The sequence below is a fragment of the Semicossyphus pulcher genome, unplaced genomic scaffold (assembly GCF_022749685.1).
Source record: "Semicossyphus pulcher isolate SPU_LCO1_2020_fin unplaced genomic scaffold, fSemPul1.0.p SCAF_6, whole genome shotgun sequence".
Lineage (NCBI taxonomy): Eukaryota > Metazoa > Chordata > Actinopteri > Labriformes > Labridae > Semicossyphus > Semicossyphus pulcher.
Genome location: NW_027211737.1, coordinates 5,842,111 through 5,866,186, shown reverse-complemented (window position 1 = coordinate 5,866,186; position 24,076 = coordinate 5,842,111). Strand labels below are relative to the sequence as shown.

General features: G+C 42.0%; 1 protein-coding gene across 1 annotated transcript in view; it reads left to right on the top strand.

Moving 5' to 3' along the window:
• Positions 1-24,076, top strand: part of adamts3 (ADAM metallopeptidase with thrombospondin type 1 motif, 3) — a 174,456-nt gene that overhangs the window by 111,604 nt on the left and 38,776 nt on the right. Inside the window, exons 11-17 of the mRNA XM_069683065.1 lie at positions 7,258-7,371; positions 8,032-8,177; positions 8,683-8,858; positions 11,728-11,861; positions 14,049-14,172; positions 21,634-21,717; positions 22,200-22,280. Of these exons, the coding sequence (XP_069539166.1) occupies positions 7,258-7,371; positions 8,032-8,177; positions 8,683-8,858; positions 11,728-11,861; positions 14,049-14,172; positions 21,634-21,717; positions 22,200-22,280 (859 nt within the window). The remainder of the gene's footprint in view (positions 1-7,257; positions 7,372-8,031; positions 8,178-8,682; positions 8,859-11,727; positions 11,862-14,048; positions 14,173-21,633; positions 21,718-22,199; positions 22,281-24,076) is intronic.

The window sequence follows — 24,076 nt, the reverse complement described above, 5'->3', positions numbered from 1 at the left end:
GTCAACTTTCGCTGACTTTCGAAGTGTTTCCTGAGCGCGATTCTGGAGAGTTATTCCTGAGCTTTTTGTAGCAGAAGATGATGAAAGCAGACTTCAAATAAACTGACTTCTAAATATCTGCAGACTCAAACAAGCAGAATAAGGTGTCGGATTAGTGAGCACTTCTAAGACACATCTGCTGCAGTCTCACCAAGTTCTCTGCTGATGACAGGGCGAAAAGTACTCTGTCATTCTGACAACTGTTTCTCTTTCACTGGTCGTTCTTATTTATATACAAGAGGAAGAGTAAAGCTGATAATTAGAGATCTGGTCTAACAGAAATAAAAGGTTGATCCGTCACTTTGTTGAAACAGAAAGTGCAGGTACGTTGCGGCAGGTAAACAGGTTGAATGGTTAGAAATGGCCGCCCCAGATGATTCAGTGAAGACGTCCATCGATCAATAATAATCAGCCATGCAGAAACATCATCTGCTCTTTCAACTTCAAAAACAACTGGCAGGGCATGAGTCATCTTGGAGTGACATTTCTGAGTGAATGTGATCATACTTTAAGGAGAGGGCAGAGACCTTGTGGGTCCTCTTACCGACAACTTCCCATGATGACTCTTGATTTTCAATGGAGGTCAGCCTCTTTGATTTGACACCTGGTTATCTGAACCCACTGGGGATGAAGGCCGCATCGCTTGATTCCAGCATATAAAACCACCAGGGGTCCGCAAGCTCCATCTTGAGTTTAAAAACCTCCCTGCTGCAGTTTTTGTGGCAGTTATACTTAACACACAAAACTGCTAAAATCAGCCACTTTGTCTTCAGGAGCTTAGGCGTTGTAAAAATCCATCCATTTCTAGATGCAATGCAATTGGTAGGAAACGTATCAGGCAATATTTAAACTAAACTCAAACTAAAAATGAATCGACTGTCTTGTCAAAAAAGGCCAAAAGAGTGTCTCCTATAGAAGCATGTAACTGTAATCTTTCTGTATGTACTTCGGGTGTCGCTGTACTACTACAGCTTGGGTATAAAGGATGTGACCTTACTGTTTAGGTCAGGTGTGTGACTCTGGAAAGGCAAATGTTTTTTGACTGCTGCAGCGTAAGTCTGGCAGTCACGGTCAGTTGCCCATTTACACTTGATGCACTTGTGATTTAAAACAGTTTTTTTTCTACAGTCGAGTTTGGCTGCTGATCTTTAACAAATGAAGTTTTGCGTTAGTTAGTTCATGCAGGACATGTAAGTCAAACGCCCCAGCTGTAATCAGCTGTCAGCCTGCTGATTGAATCATCATTCCTAATCAGTAACACACCAGCGGCTTTTCACAACAAGGCGGACCATTTAAATGCAACTTCCGTCTCGCTGATGCTTGCTACACCAATGCTGCACGCACACTGCTGCAGCTGCTGCTGGCAATGCCTTGCCTCCACCACCTCACCTCCTCCTTTCTAGCCTGAAGCCTTTTGCCCACTCTGTATACCCAGGGGGGGTTTGTAGTGCATTCACTGGAAAGCCGCAGCATGCTGCTCGGCTAACCCAGGGAGCAACTTAAGAGCGGGGCCGTCAGCACCAAGCATAATGTATTTCCATTTGGCAAAAAATGATTAAATTACAGACCAGAGTGTTCCTGACTTAACAACCAGTTATCTACAAACTCAATCACAGTCAAGGCACTTCAGTGTCTCATTACAAGACTGAGCTCCACTAACATGTCTAGTTGTACTCTTATTTAAAGCATTTCAGCATCTTTCAGCTCATTGTTTTGGTTTCCTCGCCCCATAACTTAATTGTTTTATCTCCCAGCTCTCGTTGGTGTTGTTTACTGATGCAGCAGGCAGTGAAAAGACTCGTAAAAAAATATGGCTGACAAACCAACATGATATTTAATTACAGCATGTTCACCCTGTAAAGGCCATCTAATGAGGAGAAGGACCGTTGGATGGAGGTGCATTGATTCAGGAAAGAAAAAAACCCCGTTGGCGGATAATAATCGGGCTCATTAAGCCTCAGCTGATTCAAATATCATTAACATGTAAACACGATAGATTCACTTTTAGCAACTCAAATGACCAAATCATAAATTATTCCTGACATTGCCAAGGTCAGCAGATCACAACCTTCAGCTTGGGGTTACAGATCCAGCCTGTGATCATGAAGAAGTCAAAGGACACTTATTGGCAAATTTGTAGCTTGTCCATTCCAAAGCATTGGATAACTGAAACGTACTGTGAGGGGATTTGAGCTGGTTATGAAACAGACGACAGTTAAAACTGATGCCTTCCTTGTGCGCTACAAAAGCAAATGAGACCATCAGAGACAAGAATTACTATTTCTATGAAGTTATTTTAATACTTTCTATCTGCTGCTGCCAGGTCTGGTTCTGACCAAGGGACTTGGAGCACGCAGACCGAAAAAGCCTTTGTTTACATTGTCTTATACTTTGTACAAGACGAATCAGCCAAGAGATAAGACCACAGGGGTCGCCAAGATCGGCACAGAGTGAAAGTTTCTCACAGTATTTTGATTTCAGGCCCCCTGTGTGCCGATTCTGTAGGTCTGTTTCTCTAACGGCCACCAGGAGGTCGGTGTTTCCATCAACTTGGTGAAAATATGATGCTGTAGTTGCTTTATATCTGGATGCTGTCCTTTAGCGTAGTGTTTTGATGTGCTGTTGAACTCAGGTGATGTAGTTTGTAAGCTTGAAGGTCTGATTCGGGTTGGGGATGATGATGTCATCCCTGAGACCATGGTTCAATCCCCTTAAAATGTATCTTTTGAGTAGTTGACCTCCCTTTAAGTCACGTAACTCGCTAACAGACTTACAGACAAACCCCACCAAATTACATAAAACAACATCCTCTACACGCGCACATCGCCAACAAAAAACATGAAACAACCCGACAAAACTAAACATTCAGTCCAGTGTGAGGCATGATGGCTGTAGCTACAAGTCCTATTTTAACCCAAACCATGATATTTTCCTAAACCTGGTTAGTTGTGCCTAAACTTAACCAAACTGCAACCATTAAACCGCTTGATATTTATCGGTGTGTAGTCAGATATTTGGGTCATATTGTCCAACCTTTATCATAAATCTGTCCAATTATTCAGTGTGTGCTCCTTCCTTTGAAGCAGAAAAGACCTCAATGCTGTGGACAATCCCTGAATCACAGCAACAATCTCTTATTATTGGGAAATGATGTGAAATTCAGGCAGAGTATTTATTTTTTTGAATGCTGGCCATTTGGGAAAAATGGATGGTGAGGTTGACAGATGGGTGGGTGCAGCGTCACCAGTAATGAAGGCTTTATACCAAACCACCGTGGTGAAGAGGGAGCTGAGCTGCAAAGCTCTCAATTTACCCATTTACGCTCCAACCTTCACCTACGGCCATGAGCTCTGGGTGGTGACCTAAAGAATGAGATCGGGGATGAAAGCGGCTGAAATGATTGTCCTCTGCAAGGTGGCTGGGCTCAGCCTTAAAGGGCTCTGACATCCGGAGGGGGCTCGGAGTAGAGCCGCTACTCCTTAGCATCGAAAGGGACCAATTAAGGTGGTTCAGGCATCTGATTAGGGCGCCTACATTCTAAGGTTTTCCAGGCATATCCAACTGGGAGGAGACCCCGGGGTAGACCCAGAGCATGTGGAGGGATTATACATCCCACCTGGCCTGGGAACGCCTCTGGATCCCCCAGGAGGAGCTGGATAATGTTGCTGAGGAGAGGGACGTCTGGGTAACGTGGCTTAGCCTGCTTTCACAACGACCCCACGCTGCATAAGCGGAAGAGAATGGATGGATGGATGGAGTGCTGGCAAAAATGGAGCAAAGAATACAGTCAAACACACACAAATTGAGACCAATAGGCTATCAGGACAAGCAGCTATTATATTGCATTCTCCCCATCATAAACATCACTGTATTCATGTGGAAGTCTTTACACAACTGAGGTCATCCTCCCGAGTTAGCCTGAAGGGACCGACATGTTCGAGCCATTTGAGCAGGTGGCCTGTTTGAACCTTGTAAATACAGCACAGAGCCGGAGCTGCAGCCTGAATGAAGGGAGTTACAAATGTGTGTTGTAGGCTGATGGATTATTCAGGGATTTATTTTTGTGTCACAAGCTAAAAAGGATTTTTGTTTGTTTGCAATTAAAGCCGTTCAATCCAGCTAATTGTCTCGTGTGCCTCTATTAACACAGAGACGCTCGCCCGAGCCATTCAACAAGATTGGAGAATTAGACACGTTGAAAGAGTCCTATTAAAACCAGCACGGTTCAGATGTTCATGTATTTTTGTTGTGTCTATTAAGTGCTGGTAAATGAGAGGGACGAAGGAAGTTGTTCAAAACCTGTGACATTTTTATAAGTGAACTGAGCACAAATGACAAATCGCTCTTTGAACTCGTCACTCATCAGTGTGACTGTAAACCTGTTTTTCTTTGGCAATTTTCTCTTCATGCGTTGGCCTTTTAACACAACCAATAATTTCATGTGCAAATTAAGTATAACAAAACTACAAAACAGAATATTAAGAAAGATAAATAAAAGTTCAAATAAAGGGAAACAGACAGAAAATACCTGAAACCGGGAGCTGGTTTAACTCAGTGGGTACAGTCCTCGACACAGTGGCAGGCTCCACTCCCGCCCTCGGCCCTCTGCTTTGATGTCATCCCCCACTCTCTTCTCAATATGTCCTGTCTCTCTTCAACTGTCCTATTAAATTAAAGCAAAAATGCACCCCCAAAAAATAATAAAGAAAAGTAAGACCCAATACAAGCAAACAAACCAACACCTAGACAAAACAAAAATAATGAACAGATATTTACATTGATTTGTTTAAAGGTTGTCTACATCAGAAAATACAGTCCTTAAAGATGTAATCTTGAAGATCTCAGTTTCGTGCTCTTTGGCGCACCTACTGGTGATAACTTATATATCCTGAATGCCGTACACACACAAGGCCCTTTGCATAAATTGGAATAGCATGTCCTTCGCTCTATCAAACACAGGTAAAATTAAAAGTATATTAACCTACACATCTCTCAGGGTCTGCAGGGAGATGTAGTAGCTGTTTGAATTAAACACAAGATACTTGTGATTAGCCTGATACCCTGATGATAAGGATAAGTGCTCAGTGAAGAAACCCCTCCCCTTGTGTCCTCATCCCAATACTTATACTATAATTAACCTACCACATGACCCTTAGTGGTCACCGCAACCCAAGCAGCTCTGTCAGCTTCAACAGACCCAGGCTCCGTTCATATGAGCTCCAGGTCCAACTGTGGGGTCCAAAGGGAATTTGTTTATAGACCCTGTAAGAGTGGGTTTAACTTCTCTCCAACTTTATACACATATGCAAAACAAATTGTCTGAGTCGGAGTTATTTAATCTCCCTTAGTGGTTCTGTGACTGCATTCGGAGAAAGCCACAGGTGGGAAGGAGCTCCTGACTGTACAGAACCATATCAGCCAGGAAAGGAAAGAGAACAACCACTTTTAGAGATAAACCTCAACTACAAAAGGAGCAGAACTTAGAGGTAATTTTAGGACTTAAGATGTTCACAAAGCCTGGTGGTACAGAGACGCTGCAGGCAGCTGAAAGGCCCAGTTTTCTCAAATCAATCTGAGGATGTGTTCTAATCCTTGAAGAAGACGTGTGACTGCCTTCCCTGGAGAGGAGGTTAACAATCAGCTGTTCCCCCCAAAAGCCTCTTTATAATCCACTTAGCTTTAGTGCTTGTGATAGAGGAGCCCAGGACACAACAATAACAACTGGCTGTGCAGGCTGTCGGCTGTCTGTGAGACATGTAGGCCTCTACTATCAGTATTTGTTTTATCATGCCCTAAAGCCGGGGACAGTCACGGCCAGAGGCATTAGGTTTTTAGGTTGTCCACTCGTCTAACTGTCTGTAGGTATTCTTGTGGATGAAATATCTCAGGAACACTTTGAAAACGGAGATAAAACAGAAAGATATTTCCTCAAAGGTCAACATCAGATAGGATGTCATGATTTATTTTATATATTTATACATCCGTCCATTATCTATACCTCTTGTCCTGTTCAGGGTCGCGGTGGGACTGGAGTCTATCCCAGCTGTCATTGGGTGAGAGGCGGGGTTACACCCCGGACTGATCGCCAGTCAATCACAGGGCTGACACACAGAGACGGACAACCTTTCACGTTCACATTCACATTCCAGAACACACAGAAAGGCCCCGTATGTCCGGACCAGGGTTCCAACCAGAAACCTTCTCGCTGTGAGGCAACAGCGCCACCACTGCACCACCCTGCAGCCCTTTATTCATTTACATTTTTTACATTTTGTTATAGTTTTAGTATAGGATCTTGATACACTTCTATCTTCTGGTATATTAACTATATAGGTTTTTTAATATTTACTGTATATTTATTTCTGGTGCTACATTCTTGCTTGATAACTTACTGCTATAACATCACACTTTCCCAGTTCGGGATCAAAGTACCTCTATCCATCCATCTGTCCATCCATCTATTGATAAAATCACATCATTTTAAGCCAAAAGGTCAAAGGTCAACTTCACCGTGACATCGCAAACGTTTCTCCGGGCCATTATTCCTCTGCTTCTCTTGTGAAAGGAGGTCATAGGTCACTGTGACCTCATAGCCATCCCATATAATAAGCCAGATATCTCAGCGATGCCTGGAGGGATCTTGTTGATTTTCATCTTTTTATCAATACAGGAGAAGGACGCCATTGGCGATTGATTAGTGATCAATCTCCTCTTAGGAACATGTTTGTTCCGCTATCGCAAGAAGTGTCTTCTGGCAATCACATGCTCTACAGAGGGAGGGAGAGAGAGAGAGAGAGAGACGCACAGAGAGAGAGAGACACATAGAGAAACAGAGAAAGAGGGGGAGAGGGAAAGAGACATTCTCTGTCCCCCCAGTAAATGATTGTCGAGCTACCTCGCCTCTTAAAGCTGGCCTACTTACGTTGTTTTGGTTAAATAGTTATGTAATGCTCCGTGTATGGTGCTGCATACAAACACATGGTGGTAATTAATTCTTTTATCAAACGAAATTTGAAACGAGCATCATAATCAACAATGCTGAGCCTTTATTGAGTGTGTGTGTAGTGGTAAATAATGAGCTGCTCGGGGGATTAAAAAAAACAGCTGGATTTTCAGACTCCATCTCTGCTGTTCAGCTTTGGGTTTTGCTATTTTTCACCCTCGCAAACATTTTCACATACATGATGCCAGCTCACTAATCTCTTCTCTGTGTTTCAGTTTCGCACATTTGACCCCTGTAAACAGCTGTGGTGCAGTCACCCCGATAACCCGTACTTCTGCAAAACCAAGAAGGGGCCGCCTCTGGATGGGACGGAGTGTGCTCCTGGAAAGGTGAGTTTGTCAATGACATATACATGGCCAAATGTGTGTGGACACCCAAAAGAAGACCATAGAGGGAACAAAACTTTATGAGACATGGACAGAACTGTGTATACACCATTTAACCATATCACAAATGATAAAGAATGAAAGATTGATTGCATAATGTGTGTTTCATTGCAAGTTAGGGCTTTAACTGTAGAACATCTCATTCCACTTTTTCTGGGGAGGATTTTCCACCAGATTTGGGAGCCTGGCTGCAGGAATTTTCTCCCTGTAAGCCACAAGAGCATAAGTCAGGTCCAATACTGCTGTTTGGAGATGAGGTCTGGCCCACAGTCGATGTTCCAGTTGATTCCAAATGGTGGATTGGGTTGAGGTGAAGTTCTTCCATGCCATAAAGGGAAAAAGGTTTTTGGACCTGGGAAATCCCTCCCTGGGAAACTTTGGAAGCACACATTTTGTTTTGTAAAATTGTAATTTCCCTTAACTGGAAATTTGGAGCCAAAACTGAACTAAAAAACTCTCAGACCAAAAGAACATTGCCTCTCCTGACCGCATATGTTTGGCCATGTAGCGTTTCATCATGACATTTATTAAGCATAAAAATGAGGCTTTTTATGTTGTGCTAACTTTCCCTCTCTCCCTCCTTCACCCTGTCTTCCTGGGCAGTGGTGCTACAAAGGTCACTGCATGTGGAAGAACCCTAACCAGGTCAAGCAGGATGGCGCCTGGGGCTCCTGGAGCAAATATGGTTCCTGCTCGCGCTCCTGTGGAACTGGAGTCCGCTTCAGGACACGTCAGTGCAACAACCCAGCGTACGTGGAAAAGCAACGATAACATGATTTAATTATGTTTCTTGTAAGATGCACTTATTTGCTGTCTTGTGCATAAATACATCTCTAATGTCTGTAAGGGTGCTGTTTTGTGTAAGTATGGGCATATTTGTATGCCTCCATACTGTGGGCACAGATTTCCTCAGGCCAAATCTTCTTCAAGTTTCTGTCCATCTGTTCACATTTGTCCGTCTCGTTCTTGTGAACACAGTCTCCAGAACAACTATAGGGATTTTTCTGGCGGAAGCATACAACCATGGGTCGGTAATTCTTGTTTGGCTTGGAGCTCCAGTTACTGCTCCAGGCAAAGAAATGGTTCAGCACATAAACCCCTGTACAGCCACAAATGTTGAAAACAACCCTAATCTTTTATTTAAGCTTCTTAGTGTTTTGCATCTTTTCAACCAGGATTTGTTTTCACATTCTTGCTGTTAAAGAAATGCTTCCTGATCAGCACCTCTGTTGTACTTCTGCTTCCTTCCCTTAGGCCCTCAAACGGAGGCCAGGACTGCCCGGGAGTCAACTACGAATATCAGCTGTGCAACACCGACGACTGCCCCAAGCACTTCGAAGACTTCCGGGCCCAGCAGTGCCAGCTCCGCAACTCCCACTTTGAGTTCCAAAATGCCAAACACCACTGGCTGCCCTATGAGCATCCCGACGGTAAGCCAAAAAATGTCACCAGATTGTTTTGTTCCAGCGTGAGGGCGGTGGGTTATTTAAAGCCAAAAACAACAATGAAAGGTCTCACAGCCAGAGACGGAGAATAATTGTATATTCAGAACGGGGATGTTCCCTTTTACCAGATTCAGACAGTTTCAACACACTGACCACACTCTGCTGTGCCGAGAGAACTTTTTCAAGTGGTTTTCTTTCTTGTTTTAGTTTTAAATTCTTTTGTCCTCTCTTTTCCTTTTTTGTGGTCTCCCATCACTGTGCCAGTAAGCAGAGTTTCAAACCATCCAAGCTCAAAATGTGCCCTTTCTGCAAAGGTGACAGATCTCTACAGTGCAAACTCTGAATCCTATTTCCGTCTCTGTTCTCGGTCAGACGTTGCCTTTATCTGGCTCCGCACCATGGAGCTGTTTGCCACTTATTGCAGCCAAATTGATCTGGGTTTTTAAAGTCAGTGAAGGAGAAAAAAAGGTCAGAATGCCTGCTGAGAAACTGCAGGGAGGCGAGAGCGACAGTGGGGAGCCATTATTTTGTAACGTAAAGAGCTTTTCTGTAGAGTGTGGTGTAGTTTAATAACAAGGTTATCAAATCAGGTATAAGGTACAAATGAAGGTCCATGTGGTTTTATACAGGCTGTGTATTCAGACTAAGTGTAATCATTTTGTGTATGCACCCACATACTCATGATATGCTAAGAAACTGCAGGTACAGTAATTTGTTGTAAGTTTGCAATGATAAAACACAAGCATGTTCTAGTATGTAATGGGAAAAAAAGTCCCACTTCCCATGCCTAAATTAAATATTATTTTTGGCACAGTCTCTTCCACTGCAACATGGACATGATATATAATTTTCAAATTGCAGGAGGTGCAATATTTGTTCAAGGTAACATGTGTCAAAATACCATTTCAATGTAAATATTGTGCTGCAGAGATGTTCTACATCCTACACATCACACACAGACGTAAGGATCAAATATCTTTGTTGAGTACAGATCCACACAGAAATAGTGATGTAAAAATATCATTCCCTTTAATATTGCAAATCATATTGAAATTGCAATACAAGTCAAAATAATCGCAATTAGATATTTTTTCAAAATCGTTCAGCCCTAACGTGATATAATGTCAGTCCTGTTTTTTTACTTTCACGTTCAGAAATGCACAGATTTTTGCAAAAGATAAAGACTTGAGCAAAACAAAAAAGATAAGCTGTGTGATACGATACGATGCCATGCGATGCCATGCGATGCCATGCGATACGATGCGATACGATGCAATATGATGCGATAGGATGTGGTACTATATTATGTGATACGATATGACGCAATGTGATAGGATGTGATAGGATGCTATACGATGCAATATGATGCGATGTGATAGGATGCTATATGATGCGATATGATGCGATATGATGCGATAGGATGTGGTACAATATTATGTGATGCAATAAGATGCGATACGATGCGATACGATGCAATATGAAGCGATATTATGCAATACAATGCGATAGGATGTGGTACTATATTATGTGATGCGATATATAATGCGATACGATGCGATACGATACGATGCGATATAATGCGATACGATGCGATACGATGCGATACGATGCGATACGAAGCGATACGGTACAATGCGATAGGATATGGTACTATATTATGTGATACGATATGATGCGATGTGATAGGATGCGATAGGATGCAATACCATACAATGCGATACGATACAATGTGATGCGATATAATGCGATGCGATATAATGCGATGCGATATAATGCAATACGATGCGATACGATGTGATGCGATACAATATTGTACAATGTATTTTTGTGCTTTGTGTTGCGCCTCTGTCAGGGTGAAGGAAAAATGTAAGGGTCAGGATGATGATTTTTCCTCCCGGTCCCAAAACCAAAGGCAGAATACTGAACTGCTATTAAAGAAGAAACTATTTATTACTTACAAAAGGTTGAATTGTGACAATAAACTGAAGTAATATCAGAGTAATCCAAGGCCAAAAACACCTCCTCAAAAAGTGCTGATTAATCCTAGATTTAACAGACAAAACCAAGACACACTTTTATCTCTAAGATCCACAGGACAAAAACTTTATTGAACCCTGCAGCTTCAATGTTATTAAAACAAAAAGTGACTATTTACCAGTAGCGATGCTCACAAATCCAGTCGCACTAAGCCTCTGCTGGAGGATGAGAACAGAAGTGTGGACACAGATCTGAAGGCTCAGGATGAAGCACTTTAGCATTGTGAAACTCAGAGACTCAATAAGATTACTTGCTTACTTTGTCCTCCTGTTGTTGCCATGCAACAGTCTTGTTAGGTTGTTTTAAAGATATGACACAAGTACAGTGACTAAGGGGACTATACCACTAAATAGTAAGCAAACCCTTTAATTTATACCCAAATCTTTGTGTGGGGAAGGGCTTGCTGAATTAATGTACATAAATACAATTATAAAAGTATTCAGTTGTTCCTATAATGAACCACTTTTTAGTGTTGTTTTTTGCACTGCTTCAAGGTTTCTCAAATGGATTCAGAATCTGACAGCTCGTTATTTTTACCTGTATTAGGTTGTGTGTTAGGTTCTGTGTTAATTTTTAAACTTGTTATTTTAATCCCTGCGGCATTAGCAGAGGTAACGTTTTTTTGGGGTGGAGAAGTTGCAAGAAGGTTAAATCAGGTCAATCTAGCAGGTGTTCATTTAAAAAGTTTTAACTGGTTCAGTCTGACAGAAGTAGATGTTTGCAACACATCTCTGAAATATTCCTTAATATTCTTAAATTTTCCAAGCTGGATTTTCTGAATAATCCCACAACAATCTAATGACGTGTTATCCTGCAGCCAACAGGAGATGCCACTTGTACTGCCAGTCGAGGGAGACATCAGACATCGCGTACATGAAGCAGCTGGTGCATGATGGGACGCGATGCTCCTACAAAGATGCCTACAGTATCTGCGTGCGTGGAGAGTGTGTGGTAAGAACGTGTTTAAAGTACATGAGTTTGACATATTAAAAGCTGCGTAAGGTAATTAAGGACATTAGCAACCTCAGGCTATAAGAAATACATTTAGTACACAGCATGATGCAGAGTGCTCACTCCCTGCTGTTTTATAAGCAGCAGAAGGTCCATCCATCCATCCATTATCTTCCACTTATCCGGGGCTGGGTCGCGGTGGCAGCAGGCTCAGCAAGGTTACCCAGGCGTCCCTCTCCCCAGCAATATTTTCCAGCTCCTCCTGGGGGATTTCGAGGCGTTCCCAGGCCAGACGGGATATATAATCCCTCCAGCTAGCTATGGTTCTGCCCCGGGGTCTCCTCCCAGGTGGACGTGCCCGGAAAACCTCCAAAGGGAGGCGCCCAGGAGGCATCCTAATCAGATGCCCAAACCACCTCAACTGGCTCCTTTTGATGCGAACGAGTAGCAGCTCTACTCCGAGATTCCCCCGAATGTACGAGCTCCTTATTCTATCTCAAAGACTGAGCCCAGACACCCTCCAGAGGAAGCTCATTTCGGCCGCTTGTATCCGCGACCTCATACTTTCCGTCACTACCCAAAGCTCATGACCATAGGTGAGGGTTGGAACGTAGATCGACTGGTAAATGGAAAGCTTTGCCTTCAGGCTCAGCTCCCTCTTAGCCACGACAGTCCTGTACAACGCCCGCATTACTGCAGATGCTGCACCGATCCGCCTGTCAATCTCACGATCCATTTTACCCTCACTCGTGAACAAGACCCCGAGATACTTAAACTCCTCCGCTTGAGGCAAAGACTCAATCCAGCGTTTTCCAGCAGAGAACCATGGCCTCAGACTTGGAGGTGCTGACTCTCATCCCAACTGCGTCACACTCTGCGGCAAACTACCCCAATGCCTGCTGGAGGTCCCAGCTTGATGAAGCCAATAGGACAACATCATCTGCAAAAAGCAGAGATGAAATTCTGAGGTTTTTTATTTTTTTTTGTCATAAATGTGTGATCTGAGATTTCACCCACTGACAGCGGAAATCAATGTATACATCAGTATGTAATTAGGTACATGTCAGTCCCGTTGAAGCCTTGATGTAAATAACTTTCAGCTGTTTCAAATGTTTAAGGGTTTTAGCAGTTCAGTCAGAGAACTCAGGTTTATAATAGTTTAAATTGTTTATTGCAGCAGCAGAACATAGCTTGTGTTTGGCGTCTCGACTTCGACCTCATCACTCCTCGCAGACCTATTTTACATGCAGAAATTTGAGGAGTGATGAGATCATATCTTAAACCTTCTAACCGGAGCCTGCAGGTGGATGCTGGGGTGGTGGTGGAAGTATGAGCGCAGTTATGGTGCAGGGCAGCGGTGGCAATGACCGAGCAGCGGGAGAGACCGGAAATCTTGCAGCTCAAATCGAGCGCCACATTGGGGGGAAGTGTTTGCCAGGTGACTGTGGAGAATGACGCACGTCAAGTGTGAAATCAGTGCAGCTCCAGTTGCCTGCCTGAGCAAGCTCGCAGGCGTCGCTCAATTATACATTAAATGTTCTGAAATTACAAACACCTAGAAACCATTGTCAGGAAAACTGTACAGTAGGGTTAAAGAGGGGGTATTATGCTGTTTCACAGCTAAGTCTGCAGGCTGCTGTGAATGCCACGTTTCACACAGTTTTTTCTACACGCTGTACTTTGTGACATCACAGAGTGCAGCCTCAGCAGGCTTCGGAGGGCTGGCCAATCAGAAGAAAGTGGGCCTGTAGGGGCGGGGTTTCTTAAAGGGACAGAGCTGACTGAGTCGTTTCAGGCAGAGTTTTTTTAACTGTTAATTATGCTAAGCTACTCCACAGGTATCACAGAGTGATATATGAAGCTTGAAATTAGCATATAAAAGTAAATTGCTCTGGCGAATATATGCAACTGTTTTAAGTGCCTTGTTTGGAAAAGATGATCTTGAAATGGAACATCAATAGAAAAAAAGTCGCCTAATCAAATCCCACCACCCCGACATCAAAGGGTAATTAGTAATGAGCAGAATTTAAAGTCACAAATTAGTTGATAAAGTGTTTAATTTGACAGAAAATTAGTGTTAAACATCTAACTAGATTTTATGGGAAAACATCCGGCTTCTTTATTGTGAATGTTAAAGCATCAAAATGAACCTCATCTCATCTGTCATTTTGTTGTCTTGGTCCACAGAAAGTCGGCTGCGACAGGGAGATCGGCTCCAACAAAGTCGAGGACAAATGTGGCGTTTGCGGCGGGGACAACTCTCACTGTCGCACCGTTAAAGGAACCTTCACTCGAACACCAAAGAAACCTGGTAAGAACATTTAAAAGCAGCACCAACACAATGTCTGCAGACTGAATTCTTTCATAACACAGTTTCACAAAGATCATTATTATATTTGTCTAACATGAACGATTTCTTCCAATACTTTTCTGTCTTTTTCTACTTCTTGTTTCATTTATGCAGATAGTTCATGATCCCTGAACACTCTGGGTCAAAGATAAACTTTATACATCTACTTCATATTCTGCTAAGGAAGCCCTAAGGGGAAATGCATCCATACATTTTATTTACTCAGTTTTCCCATGATAACGAGTAATTTCCGACCTCGACTTTATTTTATCTCGTGATCTCTGCTGCACCACTGTGTGACGTCAGATGATAATAACTGGTATCTCCAGAGCTGCAAAGGCACAAAACAAACATAGAAACAGGCTTAACATACCTCATTAGTGTGAGCAATGGCTGCATGGCATGTCCTCGTCTATAATATCACAGAGACCAGCCTGTTGTTCTGTTTTCTCGACTGCCGAAAAGTTATCACGAGAAAAACAGCTTTGTTATCTCTAGTTTAGAAAAATAAGTCGAGATTTCGAGGAAACAACTGGAAATGACTCGTTATCACGGAGAAAACAGAGTATATAAAATGTGTGGTTGCATGTCCGCCTCTGTATCTGCACAGCTGTTTTACGATCATAAATTTATCACTTATTTATCCTTCATTGAGGCCAATATAAGAAGATAAAAGAAAAGTTGGAGGCAAAGCTTTGACTCAATGCATCATGGGTTTACTGGTCAAACATTAAACATTTGCATTCATTTCAAATATGTGCACAGTTATTACAAACTTCATCTGAACACTTTAGTGTGATCTACTACTAAAAAACCTGGACTCACATATAAAGGACAAGGCTGGTGTTATTCTATAATTTGTTATTGGCAAGTACAAAACGTACGACAGAGTATTAGGGCCACATTGAGGGGAAAAAAATCTCTAAGATTTTGAGAATAAAGTCATAATATTACGAGAATAAAGTAGCAATTTTACAAGACAAAAAAGTCATAATATTTTACGAGAATAAAGTTGTCATTTTACGAGAAAAAAAGTCATAATATTAGGAGAAAAAAAGTTTCGAAGGGTAGTACCAGAAGAGCAGCCAGTCACCTGCGCTAAGATCACGAGTCATTTTCAAATAAAATCACTTTTCAGAGTCCTGATCGTTCTGACAAAGTGGTGCTGATGTTCCAAAAGATTAAATATCTCGTACTTGTGAACCTATTCTAATGTATTGATATATAGCTGTTTAGTGTGCTTTTAGGCAGTTTAACAGTGTAGTGGTACGTTCCATTTATTTAGTGTTTAGTGTTCTTTAGTGTGCTTGTGCGAGACATGTATGCTTCCAGGCTACCGGGTGTGTTCAATAACGCACCATAAATACAGCTCCGCCTCAAGTTGTGTTAAGCCTCCTGTGCGATCAGTTACAAGCAGAACTTCACCAGATGTTCACTGTGAAGTTGTACTTCACACGTTCCTCATTTTAGTGAAGGTGGTTGACTGCTCTTCTGATATTTATAATATTTAGGCTAACAAATAAAACAACTCTCAGAACTTTCTGACCTCTTTTGTGGCATCCTAACACACAAGTCAGCATAATTCACAACTCGTTTTTGGACAAAAGCTGAGCTCAAAAGCACAGAGGAATAATATATATTATATAATGGTAAACAGGTTAGTTTTGATCTTTTGTCTCTCAATGGGATCTGTTGACAGTAACTCAAATGTAGTGGAGCGCCAGCCTTATCCTTAAACACCCATTCATCACCGTCTAACATCACTCATCATGTTTCAACCAAAATAACATCTCAGAAGATCTGTTCAATCATTGACATAAATACATTTACACACGAGTTTAACCCATCGTTAGGTTGGTTTTGTCAGCGTCACATTGGTTTCTATGGTAGATCATGCACACTGATGTGGGATGGTGTTAATATTGATGGATTAATTGAGTCTCTAGAGACCGCTATGACCTGCAGATAGAGAAAGGCCAAAGCAACAGAAGGAAGCTTTTTGTCAGCCTGTTTCCTCTGAAAAAAGTTCAATCAATGAGGAAATGTCTGACACAAGGTTTTGTTTTTCAGTTGTGTTCTCTCCCAGAATGATTTTATTAAAGTCATGTGTGAGTCTGTCGTCCAGCAGAAGACGTTCACTATCTCGTTTCAGAAATGTCTAGCTGGAGAAGTAGTGGATTATAAGGGGGAGCAGCACAAAGATTAACAAGTAATAAAAGACTAAACTTAATATTCCATAATCAGGTAGTGAGTAGAGGAAAGTGCTCACAGAGGTAGATGTTCCCTCCGCTCTCTGCTGCTATAAAAAGAAAAAAAGGAAAGTGATGAGGAGTCATATAGGAGTACTACTAAGTGTGACAGAAATAGTACTCCTGCAAGACTCCTCAGTTCCCTTTCAAAAATGCTTTATAAACTCCTGTGCCGAGCTCACGGCAACTGATTTTTGATATATTCTGCAGCAGGCTTGTTTAAAGTGCTCTACAACTTCTTAATGCATCCTCCATCCAAAGTCCTTCTGCTCGAGCTCTGCTAACATGAACTGCCCTCTTTAAAAACATCATTTAGGGGCGCTGGTTTAGCTCAGTGGGTAGAGCAGGCGCCCCATATACAGAGGCTACAGTCCTCAATGCAGGTTTGACTCCCTCCCTCGGCCCTTTGCCCTCTGCTGCATGTCATCCCCGACTCTCTCTTCCCACAGCTAGTGGTAAGCTAGCAGAGAACATGCTAGCAGATAAGCTCAGTGCTAGCTTGGCTACCGTCTTCAGTCACATTACTCTCCCCTTGCAGGTCATATCTGTCCTGGAGAGTCTTTCTGAATTGTTGCCTGAATAAAAATCTGACGTCCTAACCTAAGGTCCTAAGATTTTCCTTTAAATAAATGTCTGTTAAGTCACTATCTGTAACACAATGGTGACTGAGCCCATGGCCCACTGATGAAAGCCTTTGCATTTGCAGTATTACAGACTGGGTGTCGGTGGCGACTTCCGCAGAAAAAATCACAAGCGGCGCCCAGTTAGTGACGCGTTTTCCATTAGCCAGCAGTGGTTGGTCTGCCAGAGAGGGTAGGCGGAGCTAAGCGGCTGCTTTTCCGCTCTCTGCATGTGTTGCGAGTAAACTGTGATCTACTATGGCTGAACAAACAAAGAAAAGTTCAATGACTACAGATACAACTTCAACAATAAGTGAAAATACAAAGACAAAGAAACAAACTCGACGCTCAGATGAAGGCAAATAGACTAAAAAGGAAAGCGACCGTCAGCCAGGAAAATCAAGAGTTACAACCGGAGCCACCGATGTCACACATGAGACACTGACTGGATATCTGGGAAGTGTGCTCATGGAATTACCGTTTAACGCCATAGGTGCCACCAATGAGAACGAAACTGAGATCTTCAGGATTATTAAACAAACCTTTTATGAATTCGCCACTTAAACTCCTGATTTTGTGCCAGTATTGTTACAGAGAAATTAAAATTCCCAGCATACGTCCTCTTTGCTTTAACTTTCTCCCATCCCTTCCTTTAATTGTCAAAGGAGATTCTCTGCATGTGCAGTAAATATCTCAGGATGAAAGGAAATTAAATGTAGAGTGCATTTTTTTCTCCACCTGCAAAACTTTGATGAGCATGAAACCCTTTAAGCTCTGATTAAAAAAGCAAAGTGTGCTGGTGCTTAAAAACACATCTTGACCCCATTACCAGCATGCCACGTTTTAGTGTTTATCCTTTCACTGGCTCTTTCATTATTTTATTTTTTAAGCTTTTTACTGCCTCATGTTTTTTTTTATTTTAAGCCAACTCCTTTAAAAATCTGGAATAACTGCAGCTCATGTTCGTCAAGGCTGAAGCGGACACAGAAACTCTGCAGGGTAATAATTTAGATTCAGTTAGAAGCAGCACTTAATGAAAAAGGGTCGAGTGGCCTGTTGTAGCATAATTTCAGTTCTCATCAGTCAGTCGTCTCCTAAACTGACGAGCAGAGCAGCTGGACTGAAATCTATAGTGACAAACCTGCCAATTGGCTTTGAATAGCACACAGCAATACAATAAAACCCCACATGAGCACATTCATCCTGCCTGCTGCAGACGAGCTCTCTCAGCCTGGAGTAAAGAATTGAACATGATTGCAGCGACGTCACCCGCCTGCCTTTGCTGGATGAAGGAGGTGGATACAGACTACACCTGTATACAATTAAGTTAACTAGAAACCTGAACACACACTGATTATTAATACATCAGTAAGGCTGTTTAGTGTGGAAGTTAGAAAATATAGTTGAGCTTTAAAGATTTGACTATTTGAGTTAACATATTTATGTGTTTCCTGGGACTTGTTGCAGATATTGATTGGTGCTTACAGTAGCCAATAGCACTGATTGAGACAATTCACACACGAAAACAGTGACACCCAATAAATGCTTTTCTCATAAGTCCTGTGTGTTGTGGAATATGGACGTACAGAAACAGACACATTTGAAAAACATCCTTGAATGCAAGACGTGTTATAAACATTTCTGTATGTTTTGCAGGAAAGTGCAAACTCTAACATATTGAAAGAAAGAAAAACCTTTGGATGTTGGATTTTGTTTAACCAGGAAAGCCTCATTGAGATTAAAAATCTCTTTTACAAGAGTGTCCCGGCTTCAGTTTCAGACATACAACACAAAATAATTACAAACACAGGTCAGCATATTCTGGGTCACATAGCGGAGAGTGATTGGTCAAGAGAAAAGGGTGATAGCATCCGTACAAACTTTGGTGTAATTATGCAGCAGATACGCACATTATAGCATTTCTAATAACTCCAGGTAGTATTGATGGAAATAAAATAAACATCCCTGTCGTGCTGATTTGCATAAGAGCCTAGAGGTCTTTATGAAAGTGCATCCACCTCCTGCAGAACTCCATGTCACTTCTTCTGTCACAACTGTCACAGTCGTCAGCCCCCAACAGCAGGGTTCATTTGGATTAAAAGCCTTATTAATTAGCCCAGAAATAATTAAGCCCTTTTTTCTTTATTCATTAGTACAGTTAGAAGTTTTCAAATCTGAAAGTTCATTAAGGAATCGTGCTTTCTCTTTTATACAAACTGCTTTAATTCAAGCTGTCTCCTTCAGGTAATCTCAGCTCTGCAGTCACACAGGACACACGCACACACACACAAGCACACACACACACACACACACACATTTCTCATGCCAGCTTCATCTGTCATGAATAAATTGTCATTAAACTTGTATTAAGGCGAGGTACTCTCATGAAAGGCTTTGGAGAAATATTAAGCGTGACTTTCAGGGACCATCGACACGAACCGTTTCAGGATGGTCTTTGTTGAAACTGTCATCATTTCCTAACATCTCACTCTCATGTAACCACTCACGTTTCTTAACAGGGAAACAGTTAAGCAAGAGAGCCCAAAAAGAAACCCCTATGTTGGAAAACACAATATGCAAGTATCCAGTGTCACCATCACAACTTCTTTGGTAGCGTTGTCTGTCCAGCTTGTAGTGCAGATGGATGCCTAACACAGTAGAGAGCTAGAAACATGAGCGATGTAAGCTGCTGTCTCCTCTGTTACTAATGAAGTGTCTATTTAGGTCCGTCTCCACTGCTGTAACTGTCGCAGGTTCATTATCAAGTCAAGTCTCTGAAACTTGACATAAGAAGAAGATAATAGTCATTAAAGCTATTTTTGAAATGAAGTTTATTTCAGTATAAAGGTCTGCTGAGCAGTCGCTTCAGCGGCTTAACAAACTTACTTTGTAAAACTTGGTGCAGACAAAACAATTCGCATTTCATAAACCTGCATTCAATCTGGATTGTTACAATCTGAGTTATTGAACCTTAATTGGCACATTGATGCTCAGTTCAACCCAAACAGGCTCTAGAGAAGTATTTCCTTTTAGTCTCCATAAACTCAATTAAATTGTTATCAACTGTATGCACATGGACGCTATTTTCCCTCAACTGCATGCTCAGGGTGGAAAGCTCAAATGCTGTTATCATACGTCTAGTGTCATTCTGCTGTGGTTCAGGTAATAAGCTGTATTAAGGGGCGCTGGTTCAGCTCAGTTGGTAAGGCAGGGGCTCCATATAGAGAGGCTACTGTCCTCGACGCACTGATTGCAGGCCCGACGACTGGTCTGTGAACATTTGGTGCATGTCATACTGCAGTCTGTCCTCCCCAAACTTCCTGCCTCTCTTTAGCTGTCCTAAAAAAAACCAACAAGCTGTGCAAAGAAAGGGAATCTGACAACTGCTACAAAGGAACAACAAAGATAATAGATGGACATTTGGAGGGACAGTGGCCTATATTTTAATCTAAATCAAGATATTTTATTACCAAAAAGTTAATGTTAGATAACAGCTAATGTTAGCATTCAAGCTCTTCCAAGCTAAAATTCTTGTTTGCTGGTTTTAACTTGATATGGAGGGAATGTTAGCTAGAAAGCCATCATTATAAAGATATATCTGCAGTCTGTAGTCGAGGGGAGTTCGTACCAGAAGCTGTCGGTTTGCAGTCTGAGTAGTATCGTCCTCTAGCATTTTAGCTAGCTTTGGTTGTACGCAGGAAAACAGTCTGTGTGGGGAGCAAAAGAGGCAGAAAATCTGCTGTAATTAAAACCAGGAACCCATCAGCTATCATCTGAGTACTATGAGTGGACATTTGCTGAGAAGTGCAGCCAGCATCCTGTCGTCAGCATTGTGTCTTAACTCCAAATCCGTTTTCATGTCTGAAGCATTTAGCCGACTGTAAACAGTGACAAGCACAAGGAAAGTAAGCCTGGAAAGTAACTGCTGGCAACACAGGAAGCACTGAAAGTTGACCTCCGCTCCCAAAGACTGTGTTTTCGTTTGACAACAGCCTCTAGATTCTGAGACTGGCTAGAAAGGGCTGAATGCTAACGTTAGCTGTTGTCTCATAAAAGCTAATGACAAATATGTTGTTTAACCTTCAAATTTCTCCCTCCAGATTTAAACTGTCGTTCAACTGTCTGTTTACTTTGCAACCTCGATCACAGCAGTATGACATTATAACAGCATTTGAGCTTCCCTCCCCAAATTCCAGTACACTGTAGAGTGAGCGACACCTGCTACTCTGCCACCTGTTGTAACCTGTTGTGAAACCAGCGTCAGTGTGCCAGTCATTATCACCTCAGTGACACCACTGCGTCAGCGTCAGGAGGCCCTCAGTGTCGGCCTGCCTGTCAAATGTAAGGGCGAGTAATTACGCCGCTGCGGTGCAGGTGATTGGCAAGAGGCTCCTTGCCAGCTATAATACTCTGCCTCCTCATCTGATGTGTTCCCCCGGTCCCTGCTATGCTGATTAAATGTGCCTCCACTATAGGTGATGATGTTGCAGAGAAACTGGAGGAGACAACACCAACAATGCAAGACTAACTAACTGATTCCTTTTATTTTGAAGGGAAGACCAGAGGAGCCTTCTCTTTACCCAAAGGAGCAAGAAATGTGTTTTTAAACGAAACAGAAGACTCTAGAAATGTTCTTGGTGAGTCACGGTAGGTTTGTAAGTGGTGGACATCCCGGACAGAACACTTTGCTGCCTCATAGTCTGCAAAAATCTCTTACTCATGCCTCATTGAAACGTTGCTGAGAGCTCTTCTTATTCACATCCTGTCTGCACAGAGTCCACATGAACACCAGACTTCCTTGTTGTGGATATGCACTTCAAGGATGTAATTGATATTTCTAAGCGTTCTTTGATGACAGATGGATGTGAATGAACGGCCTGTTTCAATGAAAATTTTTCCTGCAGGCTTCAACAGCAGGAAGGAAAGCCGACGTAGTGTCTTTTTGTCTCTGTCAAACTTCTCTGTAGAGCAAAGTGAACAGAACTTCTGGCGATGTCCACCACTGCAAACAGATAGACTGTTTCTGTATCTGCTTAACTCATCTGTCTCTCTCTCTTATCTTTCCTAACCCCCCTCTTCTGCTTCTGCTGCTGCTGCCGCTGCATCAAACATGGCAAAGGTTACCTTAAGATGTTTCACATTCCTCCCGGAGCGAGACATGTGATCATCCAAGAACACGAGGCCTCCCCTCAGATTCTTGGTAAGTGTGACGTCCAAACACAAACACACTAATGAAATCAGAGGATGACTAAAACAGCTCATGACCATCCTCCTACTGTTTCCATGTAAGACAGATTGGAACATACGATATACTGTAAAATCATATATTACAGATTTTGCATAATTTATTTTTCATTACCTTCCAGGCTGAGAAAATGAGTCTTCATATTGCTCATTAATTATTCATTACTCTTTTGAAGAGGTTTCGAGATGACTGGATCTCTCTTTAAGGCACAAAAGGGACTGCGCTTATATTAGCATTGCATTTTCTCAAATACATTGAGATGAATTTACAGTCATACTCAACCCTATTCTGAAGGTACCTGCATTATTCATGAGCACCATATTAGAAACATGGAATAGGTCCATCTTCTTATTCGTATGTGCGCTCTGTGGGACGGTGTCTGGATCATTTCAGCACGACTTCTGTGGGGAGCAAAGGACAACACTGGATCATAAACTGTGTCCCAATTCAGGGGCTGCATCCTTCAAAGGCCCGTCGAAGGCTGTCCCATTTCAAAGGTCATTCAGATTCGTCCTCCTTTTCCCGGGCCACCAAGGATCCATCGGGTGCATCCTTCATGGCCCAACGTATCCTGAGATTCATTGCGTGCCAATTCAAACCAGATGGTGGCCAAGGAATACACTTTTAAATGTTTTTGGTTTCAACTCAATCGATTAGCGAGTGATAAAAATTATTTTAAAAATGTTAGCCAGCTAGCTATCTGTTGCTAGGAGACAGGAGCGGTGTCTGGTGATGCAAGGCGGGAACAGTTGGTGAAGCAAACAGGAAATCCTCCGTAGACCAGACCGTCTCATTTCGGCTTCGGGCTACAAATTTCTCATCCTCCGTAGACCGCGTCCTTCAAACGATGCAGCCCCTGACTTGAGACACAGCTGCAGACTGAAAGTGTCTTAAACCTGCATTCTGTCAAATGGCCAGCAGAGGTCCGCTTCTATGGAAAAAGGACAATTAGATTACATTTCACGTGATTTATTTCCTCAGTTCACATTTTTCTTATACGTTTATGGTCTCACGTATCCACCCCATCGTCCAAATATGGTCACTTCAGACTTCAAAAATACATTAAAAAAAGATAGTCATGGCTAAAATGCTAAATGTGAGGCTTCAAATGAAGTTCAACTTAATTTATAGAGTATTTTCTTCCAGTCAAAAGGTAAAAAGTGGTTCACATATACAAAAAATAAAAATAAATCACAACACAAAAAACAGCTTCTTAAGAGACAGACGAGACCAAAACAAATCTAAACACAAGACGGTAATGGAGATCTAAAAAAGAAAAGCTTTTAGAAGCCACTTAAAGTACAGATTGGGACGCAGTAATTACAGAACAAAATAAATGAGAATTATAATTGGTTATGGGATAAAAGAAGTTTATGGGATAAAGATGTTGCTTGATGTTTGTCAGCTAGTCTCTATCTCTGTTTGTGTCCAAAGTTAGGTGTTGTTCTTTGAGTTTGTTTACCAATGTTCATAAATGATGACGCTAATTAAGGAAGCTAAGGATGAACAAACTTATCAGACCTTCAAAGCAAAACAACAAACTGTTGGATCCCAGTGTTTCAGGTGGATAACTGAGACATAAAAAAAAGAGAAGCATTTTTGTTTCTTATTCATTGAACGGCCCAAAGGACACCTGATTTATTTATCGTCCACGAGGTGAAACAGGTCAGCATTGATCTCCTCGGCCAGAGGCACACTGTCTTTTTCAAAGAGCATTGTAAGTTTAACATTTAGGCCTAACTTATTTATCT